The sequence below is a fragment of the Coloeus monedula genome, assembly GCF_965178545.1.
Source record: "Coloeus monedula genome assembly, chromosome: 3".
Classification (NCBI taxonomy): domain Eukaryota; kingdom Metazoa; phylum Chordata; class Aves; order Passeriformes; family Corvidae; genus Coloeus; species Coloeus monedula.
The window spans coordinates 28,554,308-28,568,853 of NC_138783.1; the positions used below are offsets into that span (position 1 = coordinate 28,554,308).

At 53.6% G+C, this 14,546-nt stretch overlaps 1 protein-coding gene across 1 annotated transcript; it reads right to left on the bottom strand.

Annotated features, from left to right (window-relative positions):
- Positions 1–1,435: 1,435 nt before the first annotated feature.
- PIANP (PILR alpha associated neural protein) lies at positions 1,436–4,239 on the bottom strand (the record flags this gene model as incomplete). Its single annotated transcript, XM_082277777.1, has 6 exons — positions 1,436–1,457; positions 1,608–1,835; positions 2,071–2,152; positions 2,299–2,888; positions 3,001–3,045; positions 4,235–4,239. The coding sequence occupies 6 exons, from the start codon at positions 4,237–4,239 to the stop codon at positions 1,436–1,438; spliced, it is 972 nt and encodes a 323-aa protein (XP_082133903.1).
- Positions 4,240–14,546: the final 10,307 nt, after the last annotated feature.

The following is a 14,546-nucleotide window of genomic DNA, read 5'->3' on the forward strand; positions in this document are numbered from 1 at the left end:
TGGGTCCATGCCTAGGAAGAGGTGGAGATGCATGGATCTTGCTCACACAAATAAGTGACAGTGTGGCTGCCAGCCCCACAGACCACCACAGCCCCAAAGGAGCAACCAGTTTGGACAGATACCTGTGCCATTGCTTTCCATTTCTAACCAGCTGGGGAACTGAATGAAGCTTCACTTGGGAGCCCAGATACACCTTCTCTCGTGCCCTTGGTGAGCACTGCCTTGTGGGTTTCCAGTCACCTTGCACTCCAGGAGACCTCCCAGCAGTACATGGCAACACTACCAATGTTCCCAAGGCCAACTCTAAACTGCTCTTGGTCATCCCAGGTGCAGAGTCCTGTCTGCTGCCTTGTTGCCTCTGCCAGGAGTGTCTGAAAGCAATTCTCTTCCTCAGCCCAGCAAAACTCAAGCTCCTCGTGCCCAGCTATGTCTGCATGCCATGCTTTAGCTGTGTACAGCACACTTGTTAAATAACATGGTGAGCAGAGGGCTTCCCCTCAGATTTTCTGGAAAGCATCATCATAGACTGGTGCTATTCAGAAAAACCTTGCTGAAGGAGGCTGAAGTGGTGAAGAGGGACAGCAAGGAGGCTTTCAACAGATCAAAACATTTGGAAAGCTAAAGGAATCTTTTCTAACTTTAACTGGCAAGAGAAGTGGCATGGGGGTGGGAACTGAGGGGAAAAAACTCTGTACGGAGAGAGGAAGAAAGATACAAGCTGAAGAGAAAAAAACCCAAAGGAGTGTTAGGCAGAAAGAAACTGCAAAGATGTGAGTATCTTCCATCTAGGGGGAATATGATGTTTCCTTCAAGGAAATGGGTTGTTGAGAGGGCCCAGGTGCTCTGTGAGCCTCTTCTGCCCAAGCTTCACCCACCCTTGGGACTCTCGGGAGGGCCAAGGTCTCAGGAACAGACGAAGTTGCCACCTTCCGAGTCACCTGGCAGGCAATCCTGCAGCCACTGAACTCCAGACGTTCACTGCAAAGCACACGACATGGGAAGGGACACACGGAGGGTGAGGGCCCACGGGGACAGGGGTACGCCTTTCCACCTTGCCTACCCCCGGTGTCAGGCATGCACTGGTGAGAGAGTCATGGAGATCCAAGCGTGTCTGTGCACATATGCTAGGAGAGGGGCTGGGAAGGTCAAGATTTCACACCACCAGCAGCTGTCTTCCCTCCCACCATTCTGCTCTCTCGTCACCCTGTCCTGCATGGGCAGGGCGGGTCCCCAACTTCCCCCAGCAGGAGACTAAGGAGGCCCAGGTCGTCCATTCGCCCAGGCACATCCCGGTGGGGTTAGTTAATAATGGTGGTGGTAGTGGGCCGTGGCACAAGGAGGTTGTTTTTTCCTGGGGTAGCAGAGGTGGCAAGAGTCCACGCTCGCCAGCTGTGACAGGAGGGTGGGGACGCCAGCTCAGCCTCTCCCGGGAGCTTCACAGGTTCACCAGTGGGATTCTGGGGGAAAGAGGGAATTGGAAATTAATTAGCGCTTACGCTGCCCCAACCCACCACCCCCGCTAACCAACATCACCTTTGCCCTGCCTCAGTGTGCCCATCGCCCTGTCCCCTGCCAGCCCCTCCTGCCCCGGCTCGCTGGACACTCACCGGTTGAGCTGGAAGGCTGCATTCTTCCCATGGCCACCCAGTTTCTCTGCACCCTCCTGGCCCTGCCTGGACTCCTCTGCCTCAGGTGCGGGGGCCAGGGGGTCTCCGTAGGGCCCCAGGATGCTGACGGTGGTGGGGGAGAGGTCTGTGAAGGGCTGCTGGCTGTCCGGCTGCCTCCCACTGCTCTGCTGCCCCGAGTGACGCCGGCGTTTCTGATTACGGTCCCAGCTTCAGAGAGAGCAAGGGGTGAGGTAAAGAGATAAGCCCCAGCCCTTGATGACAGAGAGGTTTGTGGGATGGACCCCACTATGCTCGGCATTAGAGCCCAGCGTGGCCAAGTGCCAAACCTTGCAAGGGACTGCAGCACCAGACCCGCACCCCTGGGACAAATGGGTCCAAAGCCCGTGGTCCTCCTGTAGACACCAGCCCAGTGATAGCCTCCATTGGCCCAAACCCCACTCACCAGAACTTGACTATGATTCCAGTGGCAACCAGGACAATGATTATGGAGATGGTGATGGTGACGTACAGCTGGGGGTCCACACCTGTGAGACAGAGGAGTGAGGGTTGTGGTGGTCATTCCCTCCGGTCCCCAGAGAGCAGCAGGGCAAGGGGAGGTTCCTGATGAGTTTTGCAGAAGGAGCTGCTCCTGCAGGGGACAGGGGGTGACAGAAGCAAAGGGCAGATTTACCTTCCCCCCTGGGCCCGAACAAGAAGGGCCGCAGGGTGGCTGGGGTCTCGCGCAGGTTGAGCCCCGCATTGTGCAGGAGCGAGTGGGAGTTTGGCTGCGCTGTCGCCATCCCGTGCGGCGAGACAAAGGTGTATCCCAGCGGTGGGAAGCCTGGGTTGGCTGAGTTTGTGTCCCCTCCATCCTCATCCGACACCGTGGGACCCCACACGATGGCCCAGGGGTACTGGGAGGAGGGCATGCCGTCCTCGAATCCAGAGGGGGTGGCGGGCCGGGCACCCGCGGCCTGGCGCCTCAGCCGCACCACGTGCCGCAGCTCTGCTCCCCGCGCGGGCAGGGCACGCTGGCGCGGCAGGGCCGAGTGGGAATCCGAGCGGGAATCCGAGCGGGAATCCCGCTCCGGCTGCGAGGTCCTTTCCCAGATGCAAATGGAGCGTGGGGCCGAGGGGCTCCGGCGGGTGCAAAGAGGCCGAGGGGCTGCTGGGCCCCGAGAACGAAGAGACCATATGCCAGGAGGAGGGACAGCCAGGACGACGAGGAGGAGATGCCACAGCTGCAGGGAGTGGATGCGGGAGAGGAGTGGAGGCATCCTGCTGCGGGGTGGGGGGAAGAAGAAGAGAGCCTGATCTGAACGTTCCTCCTGGTGAAAGGCCAAGCAGCCGGGAGCAGCCCACCACCCACACTCCTGTTTTCTTCCCGCCTCACCTGCCACTGTGGGAAGCTGTGAACCTACCAGGCACTGGGCTCCATCTCAGATGCAACGGTGTCTTTGCTCAGTCAGGATCTTGTCTCATCTTCTTCACTGGGAACCAAAAGGGAGGGGTGTCAGTGTCCCCTCACACAGCGGTGACGGCTCTCTCCTTGCAGGCAGTGTGTGCCACCCCGGGTGAGCTCCCGCCCCGGCAGGCAGGATAAGGGGAGCCCATGCACACACACGTGCACCCTCTCCTGCTCCCATGCCCCCCATGCACGGAGGTGCATTGTGTCCCCGCAGATGCCAGCTCCACACAGAAACACATGCATTAGCATATGCTCACAAAAGCAAGGAGTGATCTCTGGAGCACACATGCCCAGGCACATGCGCAGCTTCTCCAGGGACTCTCCTGTCTGAGGGCCAAGAGGGGGATCCAGCATCTTTGTTTGCTTATCACTGGAACAAGTTGGAATCTTAATTCCTGTGTTTATTTATAGTGTGGAGCGTGTAATCCATTTATTAAAAAAGAGCCTCTTCATTGTGTGCCAGAGCGAGGGAGCGAGAGGGGAAGCACGAGAGTGATAAACCAAGACGACTGAGAAAGAGTGAATCAGCGAGAAAAGTCCAGCCTCACTAAAGAATTTAAGAGAAAAAATATGCCTATCAAATATTTAGTATTTACTTTCCTCTTAGCTAACATGAAATTACCTTCCCACACTCCTTGTCTTAATGTCCTCTGCACTGTCCCATCCCTCCCTTTCACCCCTGTTCCTCCCTTTTCTCTCCCACCTCCCATGGCCGAACAGCAAAAACACGGAGTGAGGTCGGGTTCCCTCAGCCGGATTTCTGCCCCGGACGCACAGCACCCTCCAGCATCAGCCCGGTGGCAGCACAGCCGCCCTTCATGCTGCCTGCCCCTTCCTTTGGCTGGGCACAGCGCGGTGCCGGCCCTTCCCCGCTGAGCTCTTATGAGCCTGACCCCGGATCCTCTCTGCAACCGCACGCACACACAGGACAAAAAAAAAAAACCCCATGCGAGGTGTTCAGCCTGCTCCTTCATCGTGAAGGGGAGAGCATGAATGCCGACAACCCATGGTCATGCCCTCCTGTGGCTGCCGGGATGGAGAAACAGCAATGCTTGGCCGAGGGAGTCAATGCAGAGGCCAACCCTGCCCCTCCAGCTCTGAGCCAGCTGTGCTGCACCTCCCGGCTTCCAAGGGATTACTGCCATCCGCCCCTGCTCACCCCATGCCCTGACCTAAAACTGCAGCCCCTCCTGGGTGGGAGGCTTCCTTTTCCTGAGGGAAGAGCCCGGTGCTTGCTGTGATGTACACCTGAGAAGAGGGGCCAGGAGGAAGGGCACCCAAGAGTAAGTAGCTGTCTAGCTCCTGCTGCATTAACTGGGGATATTTTTAGTTTCCTTCTGTTAAATATTTAAACAAAGTTCACAGAAAAAAAAAAAAGAATTGTTGGTTAATGTGCCCTGCCCCTCCCTCTGGGGCAAGATCAGTCTCTGGAGGGATCCTGAGACGAAGATGAGGAGAAAAGAGCAGCTATTCTCAGCATTTCTTTGTACTTGCTCCTGAACCTCTAAGCCTTGGAGGGGACTCAGTATTAAAATGCAGCTCTGCAGAGAGGCAGAAGAATGGAGCAAGTTTCTTCTGAAGCCAGATACTGGTGAGATATTGGCCATCTGGATTATGATCATGATGCCGTGGCAGATCATGTCTGGCAACACAAATCCATGACACAATTTATTTTGGACCTTGAAATGGAGGGAATTCCAAGCAGGGAGGACCTCCTCATGTGAATCCCCAGGCTAGAGGGCACACAAGTTGCAGGAGGGGTTTCAAGGTGGCCAGGAGTGCCTGGGGCCATGCCTTGGACTCACCACAGGACAGTAGTTCCCTGGGATGAAGAGCCTGCTCTGCTTGTGGCACGGCACTCTGAGTCACAGCTCAAGTCTTCGGGGGCTGGGGGCTGTTTTGCATTGGGAAGCAGGAGATGTGGGGCTGGACAGCGCCATCCCAGCAGGAGAGACCTTCTCCAAGTGCAGGTAGACCTCAGTGCCAGTCCCACAGGGAAGTGTGCTGCAGTAGGGCTGCATGTGTAACCTCTAGCACTCCTCCTAAGAGCAATGGCTCTACCCTCAGAAACGTGCCTGGGTGTAGGAATGCTGGGGTCAGTGCGCTCTCCTCACTTGTTGGGAGGTCTCATACTGGAGACATTGGTGTTCTTCTCAGCTGAGATTGTGAGCTCCAGCAACGACACCCCAGTCTATGGAGTTCCAGGGCTGAAAACCTGGGAATAAGAAACCCTACAGAGCCAAATCCTGGATGGCTTTCTAAATTTCAGCCCTATGGAGCAGGTAACATCTGGAATGAGCTGAGGGGGGGTGAGCCCCAGCACTGACCACCTCAGGGGCACATGATGCTGAGGAGCTGACAGCCCATCCATGGGGTGCAAGCTGTGTATGGGTTCTGCTGCCCGCAGTGAAGAGCTGGTGACTCCCGGTGCTCCCACCCCAAAGGTAGCTCCAGATGAGTGCGGGAATGATGCAAAGTCGGTTGGTCTCCGTCAACACATTCTGGTTTGTTAATCAGATCCTGGCCAAAGACTGAGAGTGTGTCCTGCACTGGCACACCCAGGACTGATTGTGGAAGAGCTGGGAGCAGAACAGAGGTGTCTCCCATGGCATGGAAGGTGTGGGAGCAAAGGAAGGTTTCAGGTGAAAATACCAGCCAGCACAGGCTGGATTCCACCGAGCTTGGAGCGTTTATGTTTGAAATGGAGCATAGATGTCCCCGTGGATTATTGACAAACCAGCAGACAAAGCACGTCTGGGGCACTCTGCGGTCAGCCACTGGCAGTGGGATTGTGTCCTGGGCACAGACCCTGCTGCATTGGAGGGCAAGAGTAACACATATCCTTTGTTCGGCTCTGGATGCAGCTCCCAGTGTGAATCCTGAATAAACTGGTAGACCCTCAGAGCAGAGGAGGGGATGCCAATGCTCCTACTACCTGGGAGTATAAATCCCACCTTATACCATTCAAGAAGTCTTTGTGTGCCAGAGAAGAGAGACTGGATTTCTGCACCAGTACCTCATAGCAAGGCTTTTGCTTTCATATATGTTTCCCAGGTTTAATGGCAATAAAAGTGGACAGGGCTACTCCCAGAGCCTGAACAGGAACCTGTATACTTTCACTCTAGGTACAGAGCCTTCATCTCAGCGTTCTGGTCCCTGTGATGCACAGATGACAGAGTGTGAATGACAAAGCTATTTCCCCAGGGCACTTCATTGAGCTCAGTTTGTGAATCTTGGTGCTTGAAAGCAGTGAGTAAGAATTACACTGTTCTTTGCTACTGCATATGGACCCCACCACCAGTCCAGACTGGGGCTAATCTGTTAGGAGCTGCTCTCATTGCATTTGCAGGATGGAAGCAGGAATCCTGCTGCTGTTCCCCACACCCATCTGTGCTTCCTCCTTCTTTGTAAGTCTCCTGCAGCATGGACCTGCCGCTACTGGGACATGAGAGAGCAGATCTCAGTAGCCATACCCCAAAGCATATATAGCAGTTCAATGAGGAGGGCTGGGAATTTACACCCTACCTAATGGCTAGGAGCAAAGCCTGCTGCACTCCTGCTCAGAGCAGGGAGCTCCGACTAAATCCTGAATGTGACACCCTGAGCTCTGGAGTTCAGATACTGCTGTGCCCCAGGAAAGCCCTAGGATTCGCTGACAATAGCTCCTTCTCCATTTTCAGGATTCTTGTATACCTTAATGCCATGGATAAATCCTATCCAAATAAAAAAGGCATCACAGGAATAAAAAAACCAAGGTGCCAGCCGTGTGCTGTAGCTCCCTCACATCCGATGCAATCTGTCACCTTCTGCTACAAAATGCTGAAGTTTGACAAATTCAAATGAGGAACAATACTATTAATAAAGAGGGTCACACACCAGCACAATTCACCTAGGCAGGTGGTGTGTTCCCTACTGCCTGCAGCCTTTGCCTGGCTGTATTCCTAAAAGAGATGCTACAGTTCAATCAGAAGTTATGGGCTTGGCGCAGGAAATTAAATCAGTGAAATTCTCTGGCCTGTGCTCTGCTGTAGGTCAGTCTCGATGATCAAAATGGTCCCTCTGGCCTTAAAATCTGAGAATCTCACAGCTTTCTCGATGCCTAGCTGAGATCAGCTCTGACTGGAGAGCAGTTGGATGAAGCCAAGCGCACACAAGCCGTGTTAGTGAGGAGCGGGTAGAGTCTCCTTCCATCCAGGGATGGGAAAAGAGTTGCACCCGATTCTGTCTGGCTCATCTGGCAGATGATGATCTATCTGTATTTTTGTAACATCTAGAGCTTGACTGCTGTGATACTGTGCCTCTAGGAATGAAGCTGCCTGCTCTCAGAGCGCTCCAGCTAGTTCAGAATGCAGCAGTCTGTTTGCTCAGCGACTCGAGCTGCCGGGAATGCATCAATGTGCCCCTCTGCACCCACATCGCCTCGCCTTTGAGCACAGAGCCCAGTTCAAGGTCTCCAAACCAGCATTCAAAGCCCAGCATGGGACAGGCCCCAGTGACCTAAGCAATCAATCACCTCTCCTTATGCAGCGATGACCTCACATGACGGATATATTCCACTGGAACAATGAAATTGCCAACCAGTTTGGGGAGAGGGGGAAGGGATGGAAGAAGGGTAAAGAGGCTCATGACCCTGAAAAACGGAACATTCACAAGAGCTGGGCCAAGATTATGAAACTTACTGCTGGCTGAAATAACGCTCGCCATTAGCAACCCCGCAGCACCGAGAGCTTCATGCAAATCCTTGCTTCACCCAGCTCCCCCACTGCAACAATTCCACTCAAAATAGTGATGAAAAAATCAAAACAAACCTGAGGAGGACCAGCCCTCCTTACAGAGAAGGAATGCTAGGTTGGCTGTCATTTTTTAAACTCCCAGCCAGCATTAAGGGCTATGGTGACAGCTACTGATACGAGTCTGTGATCTGGGACCACGGAACCTAGCAGCTATCTCCAAGCACCAAGCAGAGCGAGTTCAGGTACTGGCAGTGAGACCCCCCCACACTGCATGATGCCCTGGGCACACCACACCTGTGTTTTTCTCAGTGGCCATGAACACCCTGGAGTTCATGGTCCGAGAGGCAGAGATGCAGTCATTACGGGTTTGGCAGCAGGAAGCATGAACCCCGGTGTCGGTAAAAAGGAGTTATGTATATGCCCTGCTGTATTCGGCTGGGTGGGGACAGGGAAAGGGAGGAATCCCAGAGCAGACGACCCAGGGAGACAATTCTGCTGCACTCGGAGGAGTTTTGGCAGCTGGGACCGTGAATCTCAGTGCTGGTAACCCTGGGGTGGAGATGCCAAGCCCATCCGGGGAAAGAGTTCCCGCTGTGCATGGGGCTGGGGGCAGCACCTCCCAGAGCTGGCTGAATTTGGGGGCCGGCAGTTGGAATGCAGTGGCTCACGTCAGGCTGGTCTACCTGATATCTGAGGCTGAGAGGGTTGGTGGCAGCACCCAGGAGGATCCAGCAGGATCGCGGAGGGGCTGACACTGCTCGCCCTGAGTCAGTGCAGGTCCTGCAGCGTTCAGTGACTTGCCGATGGGAATTCCCGTGCCAGGCTACCAGGGTGAGCACTTACGGGCTGGGTATGGCAATCCTGGGCTGGGGCGGAATGCAGGGCTGGAAGGGTGATGCTGCATTCGGACATTTTCATAGCAAGGGAATGGGCGTGTGAAACCCATCAATGGTCCTCTGAGCTTAAGTCTCCCTGCATTTGGGAACTGTGAGTGTGGCCCCATTCCAAGCAGCACTCTAGGATGCCGGTCCCCTGCCATCTAGTGCCTGCCTGCAATACATGTCATGAGTCTGACAATCTTCTGCCTCCCAGTTTCCTACTGTTCCCGGGCATCCAAGTGCTTCAAGTGCTGAGTCTCCACATCTGAATTGCTCTCTCTTGCATGGTGCACCCTTGGCCAGGCAGGAGGTGGGATTGACCCCTCTATTTCCTTTCTCCAGCTGCGCCAATTTGGCTGAAGTCGCCTTCCTCAGCGCAGGCTCCAGTGCTCCAGCACAACAGGTCTGTGATGGAGCCCGGAGCTGGAGGGCAAGAGGCAGCGATACCTCGGCTGTGCCCCCTCCCTCCCGGCCCCTCAGGCATCCCCTGCTCCCGACTACAAGAGGAAGAAAAGGAGGGGGAAGGAAGGAGACAGCCGGCTAGAAGGAGACAGAGAACCTAGATGGAGAAAGGGAAAAGAAAAAGGGGGAGAAAGGACACAGGGAAGGAGACGGGGAGAGATGACTTGGAGACGGGCGTGCAGCCCCCCTCGCCCCCGCCCCTGCAGCCCCGTCCCCACTCTGTCCCCCAAGCCCGGGCCGAGAGGATGAACTTACCTTGCGGGGAGACGAGTGGGGCGCAGCCGGGGCGGCGGAGCAGGGGGCTGGGGGAGCACAGCTGCTGCTGCCCGTGCCTCTCATGGCCAGGACGAAGGAAGGAGAGGAGGAGGAGGAGAAGGAGGAAGAGGAGGAGGAGGAGGAAGGTTTGCTGAGGCTGAGCCTTGGCTGAGGGAGAGGGAGCGAGAGATGCCTTGAAATAAACAGCTGCCGAGGACTGGTCCAGCCCCTCTTTCTCTCTCTCTGTCTCTGTCTCTCTCGCTCGCTGCCTCCCGTTAACCCCATGGCTGCTGGCACGGGCGCGCCCGGCACCGTGGCCCCCGCTGCAGCCCGCGGGGGGCGCCGGGGCGGCCGGGCGAGGCCAGCGGCCGGGCGGGGGCAGCGCGTCCCCCCGGCCCGGAGCCCCCTGCCCCGGCGGCCGGGCGCGAAGGCTCCTCCCGCTCCCGGCCCGCCCGCGCCGCGCTCCCGCAGCCCCGCGCCCGCCGGACCTGCCCCCCGCCGCCTCCCCGCCGCCGCTGCCCGCACGGCTCCGCTGCGCTCCGCTCCGCTCGGCTCCGCTCCCCCGTCTCGTCGGTTATTTCGGGATCTTCACAGGAAGCGATTAGGTTGCCATGGAGAGAGGTGTCTCCAAGGGACCCGTCGCTCCAGCTCGCTCCGGCGAATGCCACCCCCGGACGGGTCCGTCCTTGGGGGCGGAGGCCCCCCGGGATCCCGCTCCCTTGGGCCGCCCCCCGGGGCTCACCCCCACCGCCCCTCGCCTTTCCGCCCCGCAGCAGTGCCCTCGGGGAGATGCCACCCCTCGGTCCCGCCCCCCGTCCCCCGTCCCCGCATCCATCATCCCCGCGCTTCGGGCCCCCGGGCCCCCGTGGCCGCCGCGGTACCGGGCGGGGGGGGGGGCGACAGACGGGCGGCCGCGGCGAGGCGCATCCCCGGCGGGGCAGGCGGCGGGGTTGGGTCGAGCCTCACGGGCAGAGCCCGTGGGACACACGGGTGAGGTAGGAGCAATGGGGAAGGGGCGGGGAAAGAGGGGGATCCGTCCAAGGTGTGTTTTACCCGTTGAGGAATCACCCAGGTCTTTTGAGCGTGTCCTCAAGCGCGTTTCTGCCAGGGATCGATGGGATGCGTCTGGAAATGGTAGGGATGTGACAGCAAAATTAAAGAAAGAAGCTGATGTGCCTTTGAGGGGCCGAGTGTTTCACAGGGAACATCTCCCTCCACCATCAAGAACCAAACAGAAAGCACAGACCAAATCAGAAGGGAGCAGCTGAGCAACCAACGGGCGAGAGAAGAAAGTCAATGACAGAGAGACAGTTTCCACTCCAGGGCCTGAAATATGAGGAAGCAAGAAAGTAATTTCCTCAGATCCTCAAAAACAATCAAACTTTTCATCATAAAGCGATGAGGAAAGACTGTGACTGACCCTGGGAAAAAAAAAATACCAGAAAGAAATAGTAGAGACAGCACTGAGCTGTAAAGCAACCTGCCACTGCATCAGGGATGGACGCACGTGACAAATGGACACACAGTACCAAACCTGAGCACGGCAGGATGCCCGGAACAGGCCGTGCCAACTTTGGACAGATATCTGAAGGCTCTGAGTCTGTTGTTCTTCACCAGACCTCCTGCGTGCTCCTGTGCTAATGAACCAGGCTACTCCGAGCTTTCCCATGCCAGGATATTTGAGTCTTGCACTTGTATTTGTGAGCATGTTTGGGAGAGTCAACAGGTTTTTCATGTGCTTGGGAGTGCTGTCAGTGTGTGTTTGGACATATCAGCATGGGGATGTGGTTATGTTAAGGCTTACTGTCACTGGGAGGTCATGGTATGGGAGGATGGCACTGCGGGCAGCTGTGTCACAGCCGAGGCTTGTGTGAGATGCTGCACCACTGTGTGTCACCAGGCATGCACACACCAAAGACCCCGGCTTTTGTCTCCTTCATGTACATGGGACTTTATGTCAGAGATTATCCAGGCTCCTGTCGTGCTCTCCAGCCTTTTCATCTCCAGCTCTCACAGGACTCGTACAAATCATCTGCGCAAACCTTGCTCAGTGATCCCTCACACTCTCATCCTGAGAAACCCCCTGTGCAGACACGGTGCAGCAGCACAAGTTGGCATTCAGCTTGTCTTGCTCTCTGTTCTTCTTTTCCTGCTTTCTCACCTGGGAGTAGCAGAGGGTAGAAAGCTCTGGAAGGGGCTACATCAGGCACACAGGCTTTCTGACCTTTTCAAATCCTGACGAATGTGTTTAGTATAATTGGGAGGCACAAGACAGAGGAGAAATTTCAACCAGGGAAAGGTCAGCTAAAGGGTGAAAATCCAAATGACGCAAACATTGAAAATCCCCCTGAAGAGTAAAACTGCAGAAGGCAGCAAAAGGAGTCAGAAATATGAGAGAGGACAAGGAACAGGATTTTGTAGGGACCAAGGAAACCTTGGGAGATGTGGTGGGAGGAGTCAGGAAAGCCGTCGGGATGACAAGAACAGAGAACTCAAGGGCTGATGTCACTTGTACCTCACTCTTACGTGATATAAATGGAATGCCTTGTTTGGTTTCCTTTCCAAAGGAAAGTTAATGTAAAATTACATGGAAAATTGATGGGAGAGATGGAATCAGGTGATACTGGCTGTTATTTCTGTCTGGCAGTGATCACGTACAGATCATTTACACCCAGGAGTCCTGAGGCCAAGCAGTCCACTGCTGCTGTTTTTAGTGTTGTTTCCTATGTTGTTGCCCTGCTACCTGCAGAATCCTGTCTGTGTGTCAGTTGTCACGGATTTGACAAAATAACCAGATTCTAAAAGGTAAATAAGCTCCAACAAATTGTTTGAAAACCAGCAGCCTGACAGAGGAAAGAGATGCTTCCAATGCCTGTGCTGGAACAGAGCCTGTAGCCATGCTGCTGGGCAAAGCCCCACAGGTCAGAGCAGTCCATCCAGCAGGCCAGAAAATGTTGGGAAAGCTGTGCTATTTTAGAAACATAACAAAAAGCTATGTAAAAAAGCTGTGTAATGTTAGAGAATGGTGGAGGAGCCCAGTGATGCAGATTATAGAAGAAAGTGCCCCTCACAGATGTGGCAAGCTGTGCAAAGGGTGCCATCAATAGACTTGAGCTGAAGGTATGGTAGTGGAAAGTACAAAACATACAGGCAAAAAGTCCACAAAGAACCTAGTTTCCTCTGTCCTATTTCTCACCAAACAAGGGGTTAATAAGCTTTGGAATATCAGAGACATCCCAGAAGACTGGAAGAGAGTTGTGCCCTGTGAATATTTGTAAAGAGCAAACAGAAGACCTGAAAAATTCTAGGCAAAGCAACAAAGAGCTGATATGAGATTCTCCAGTTAATGCCAATCAGCCTGGTTGGAAACTGGAGGAAACTGATCTTGCTGCATAAACTTGTTTTGTTCTTGTCAGTCTTTGATGTGACTTGCAGGTTTGTTTGGAAAAGGTGATGGCTTAGATCTATCCAGGCTTCTGGAAGTGGTAATTTCCCAAAGCACGCTGATAAGAAAAAAAAAGCGTTATGCAACATTAACAGAGCAGGAGGTTAAGTGAGCTGGTTAACTCTATTTAATGCTTTGTAAACACAAAGGAGGCCATCCCTGGAAGCCCACCATTGAGTGGCAGTGTTTCTTATGAGGATGCCCAGGAATGAGTCCCGGGTCAGGTATGACTCACCATTTTATTCAGTGCTTGGTGAGCAGATATAGTTCCTTCTGACACAATTTACTGAGGGCACAAATACTGTTAGAGTGTTAAAAATAATGAGTATAGGACCAGGACAGAGTGGCCTGCCCCTTTCAGTAAGATGGTCATTCTCATAAAACTTCTCATAAGACGGTTGAGAGTAAATTGTACAGTCATGAACAGGAAAAAAAAGTCCATGTCTACAGGGATCAACTTCCAGTCCTGGAAAGAGGTGCTCTGAAAAAGATGTGGGGATCATAACAGGCAGAAAACTGAACACAAAGTCAGTGGTCCAGGCTGCAGCAATGGATCTGAAGTGATCCCTGGCTGTGTAAAGACAGAAGTAAGGATGGGAAGCGAGGAGATGATTAAACCTCTCTCTGTGTCTGAGAACATCTCATGCTGGAAAACTGTACAGTGCTTTATGCTCCATATTTTAAAAATAACTTTGAATCAAAGGTGATCTGAAGGCTGGAGAGCTCAGTAATTTAAAGAGGTCAACCTGTTTAATATATCAAAAAGCAGAACAAGACATGACTTGCTTGCAGTATCACTCCTTTCCTGGAGAAAAGTCTACCAAATATTCTGGCAGAGAATAACAGTCACTGGAGAGTGATTAATCACAGAAACAAACTACCTAGTGAAGTGCAAGATCCTCTCTCTTCTGGAGTCTTTGAATCACAACCAGAGGCCTGTCTGGAAGACAGTTCCTGGTCTGCAAAATCCTGAGGGCTGTGAGAGCAAATCAGAGGAAGAATTATCAAGCAGCTGATACTGGGCTGACTTTAGGTTTAACCCCTGTGTGCATTAGCCCAGTACAAGCCAAAGGGTTAAATGCCTTCTGCATCATGTTGGTATCCAAGAGAGTCACTCCAGCCTCCTTTATCCTTACAGTGTTTTTGTCTCGGAGTCCGTGTTACACACAGTTGTGAAAAACCGTCTCATGAGATGTGACTCTGCTATGTTTGGAGAAGGACTGGTGAAAAAAATATCTTCAGCGTTTTGACAAGTTATTTGAATTCTGTGGTGGCGAAGAAAGGAACAACCTAGAATGAGCCTGTACAGCTCTACAGCTTTAAAGTGGGACAGTGAGCACAGAGGAAAGAAAGTGGATCTATAGCACAAAGAGAATGGAGGTTTCTTTCTGCAAAGATCAGAGCAAGATCAGAAGAGAGGGATGATGCTAGGGGGTGGTTACAGCTAGGATCAGAAATCCCAAACATTCAGAAATAACAAGACAGAACGTCTCCATGTCACAAGATTTATCTTAAAATTATGAAATGTCGTACAGACTTGCTTTCATCTGCACTCTTCGCCTCCTACTTTTGGCTCTTTCGGTTACATGAAAATCACATTTCACAGTTTCCCTGTGACCATAAAGATAGGTGTTTGCTTTGTGAGGAAAGCAAAAGCGTGGAAGTTACTGACTCCAGGCGGCTGGAATTTAATTTCAA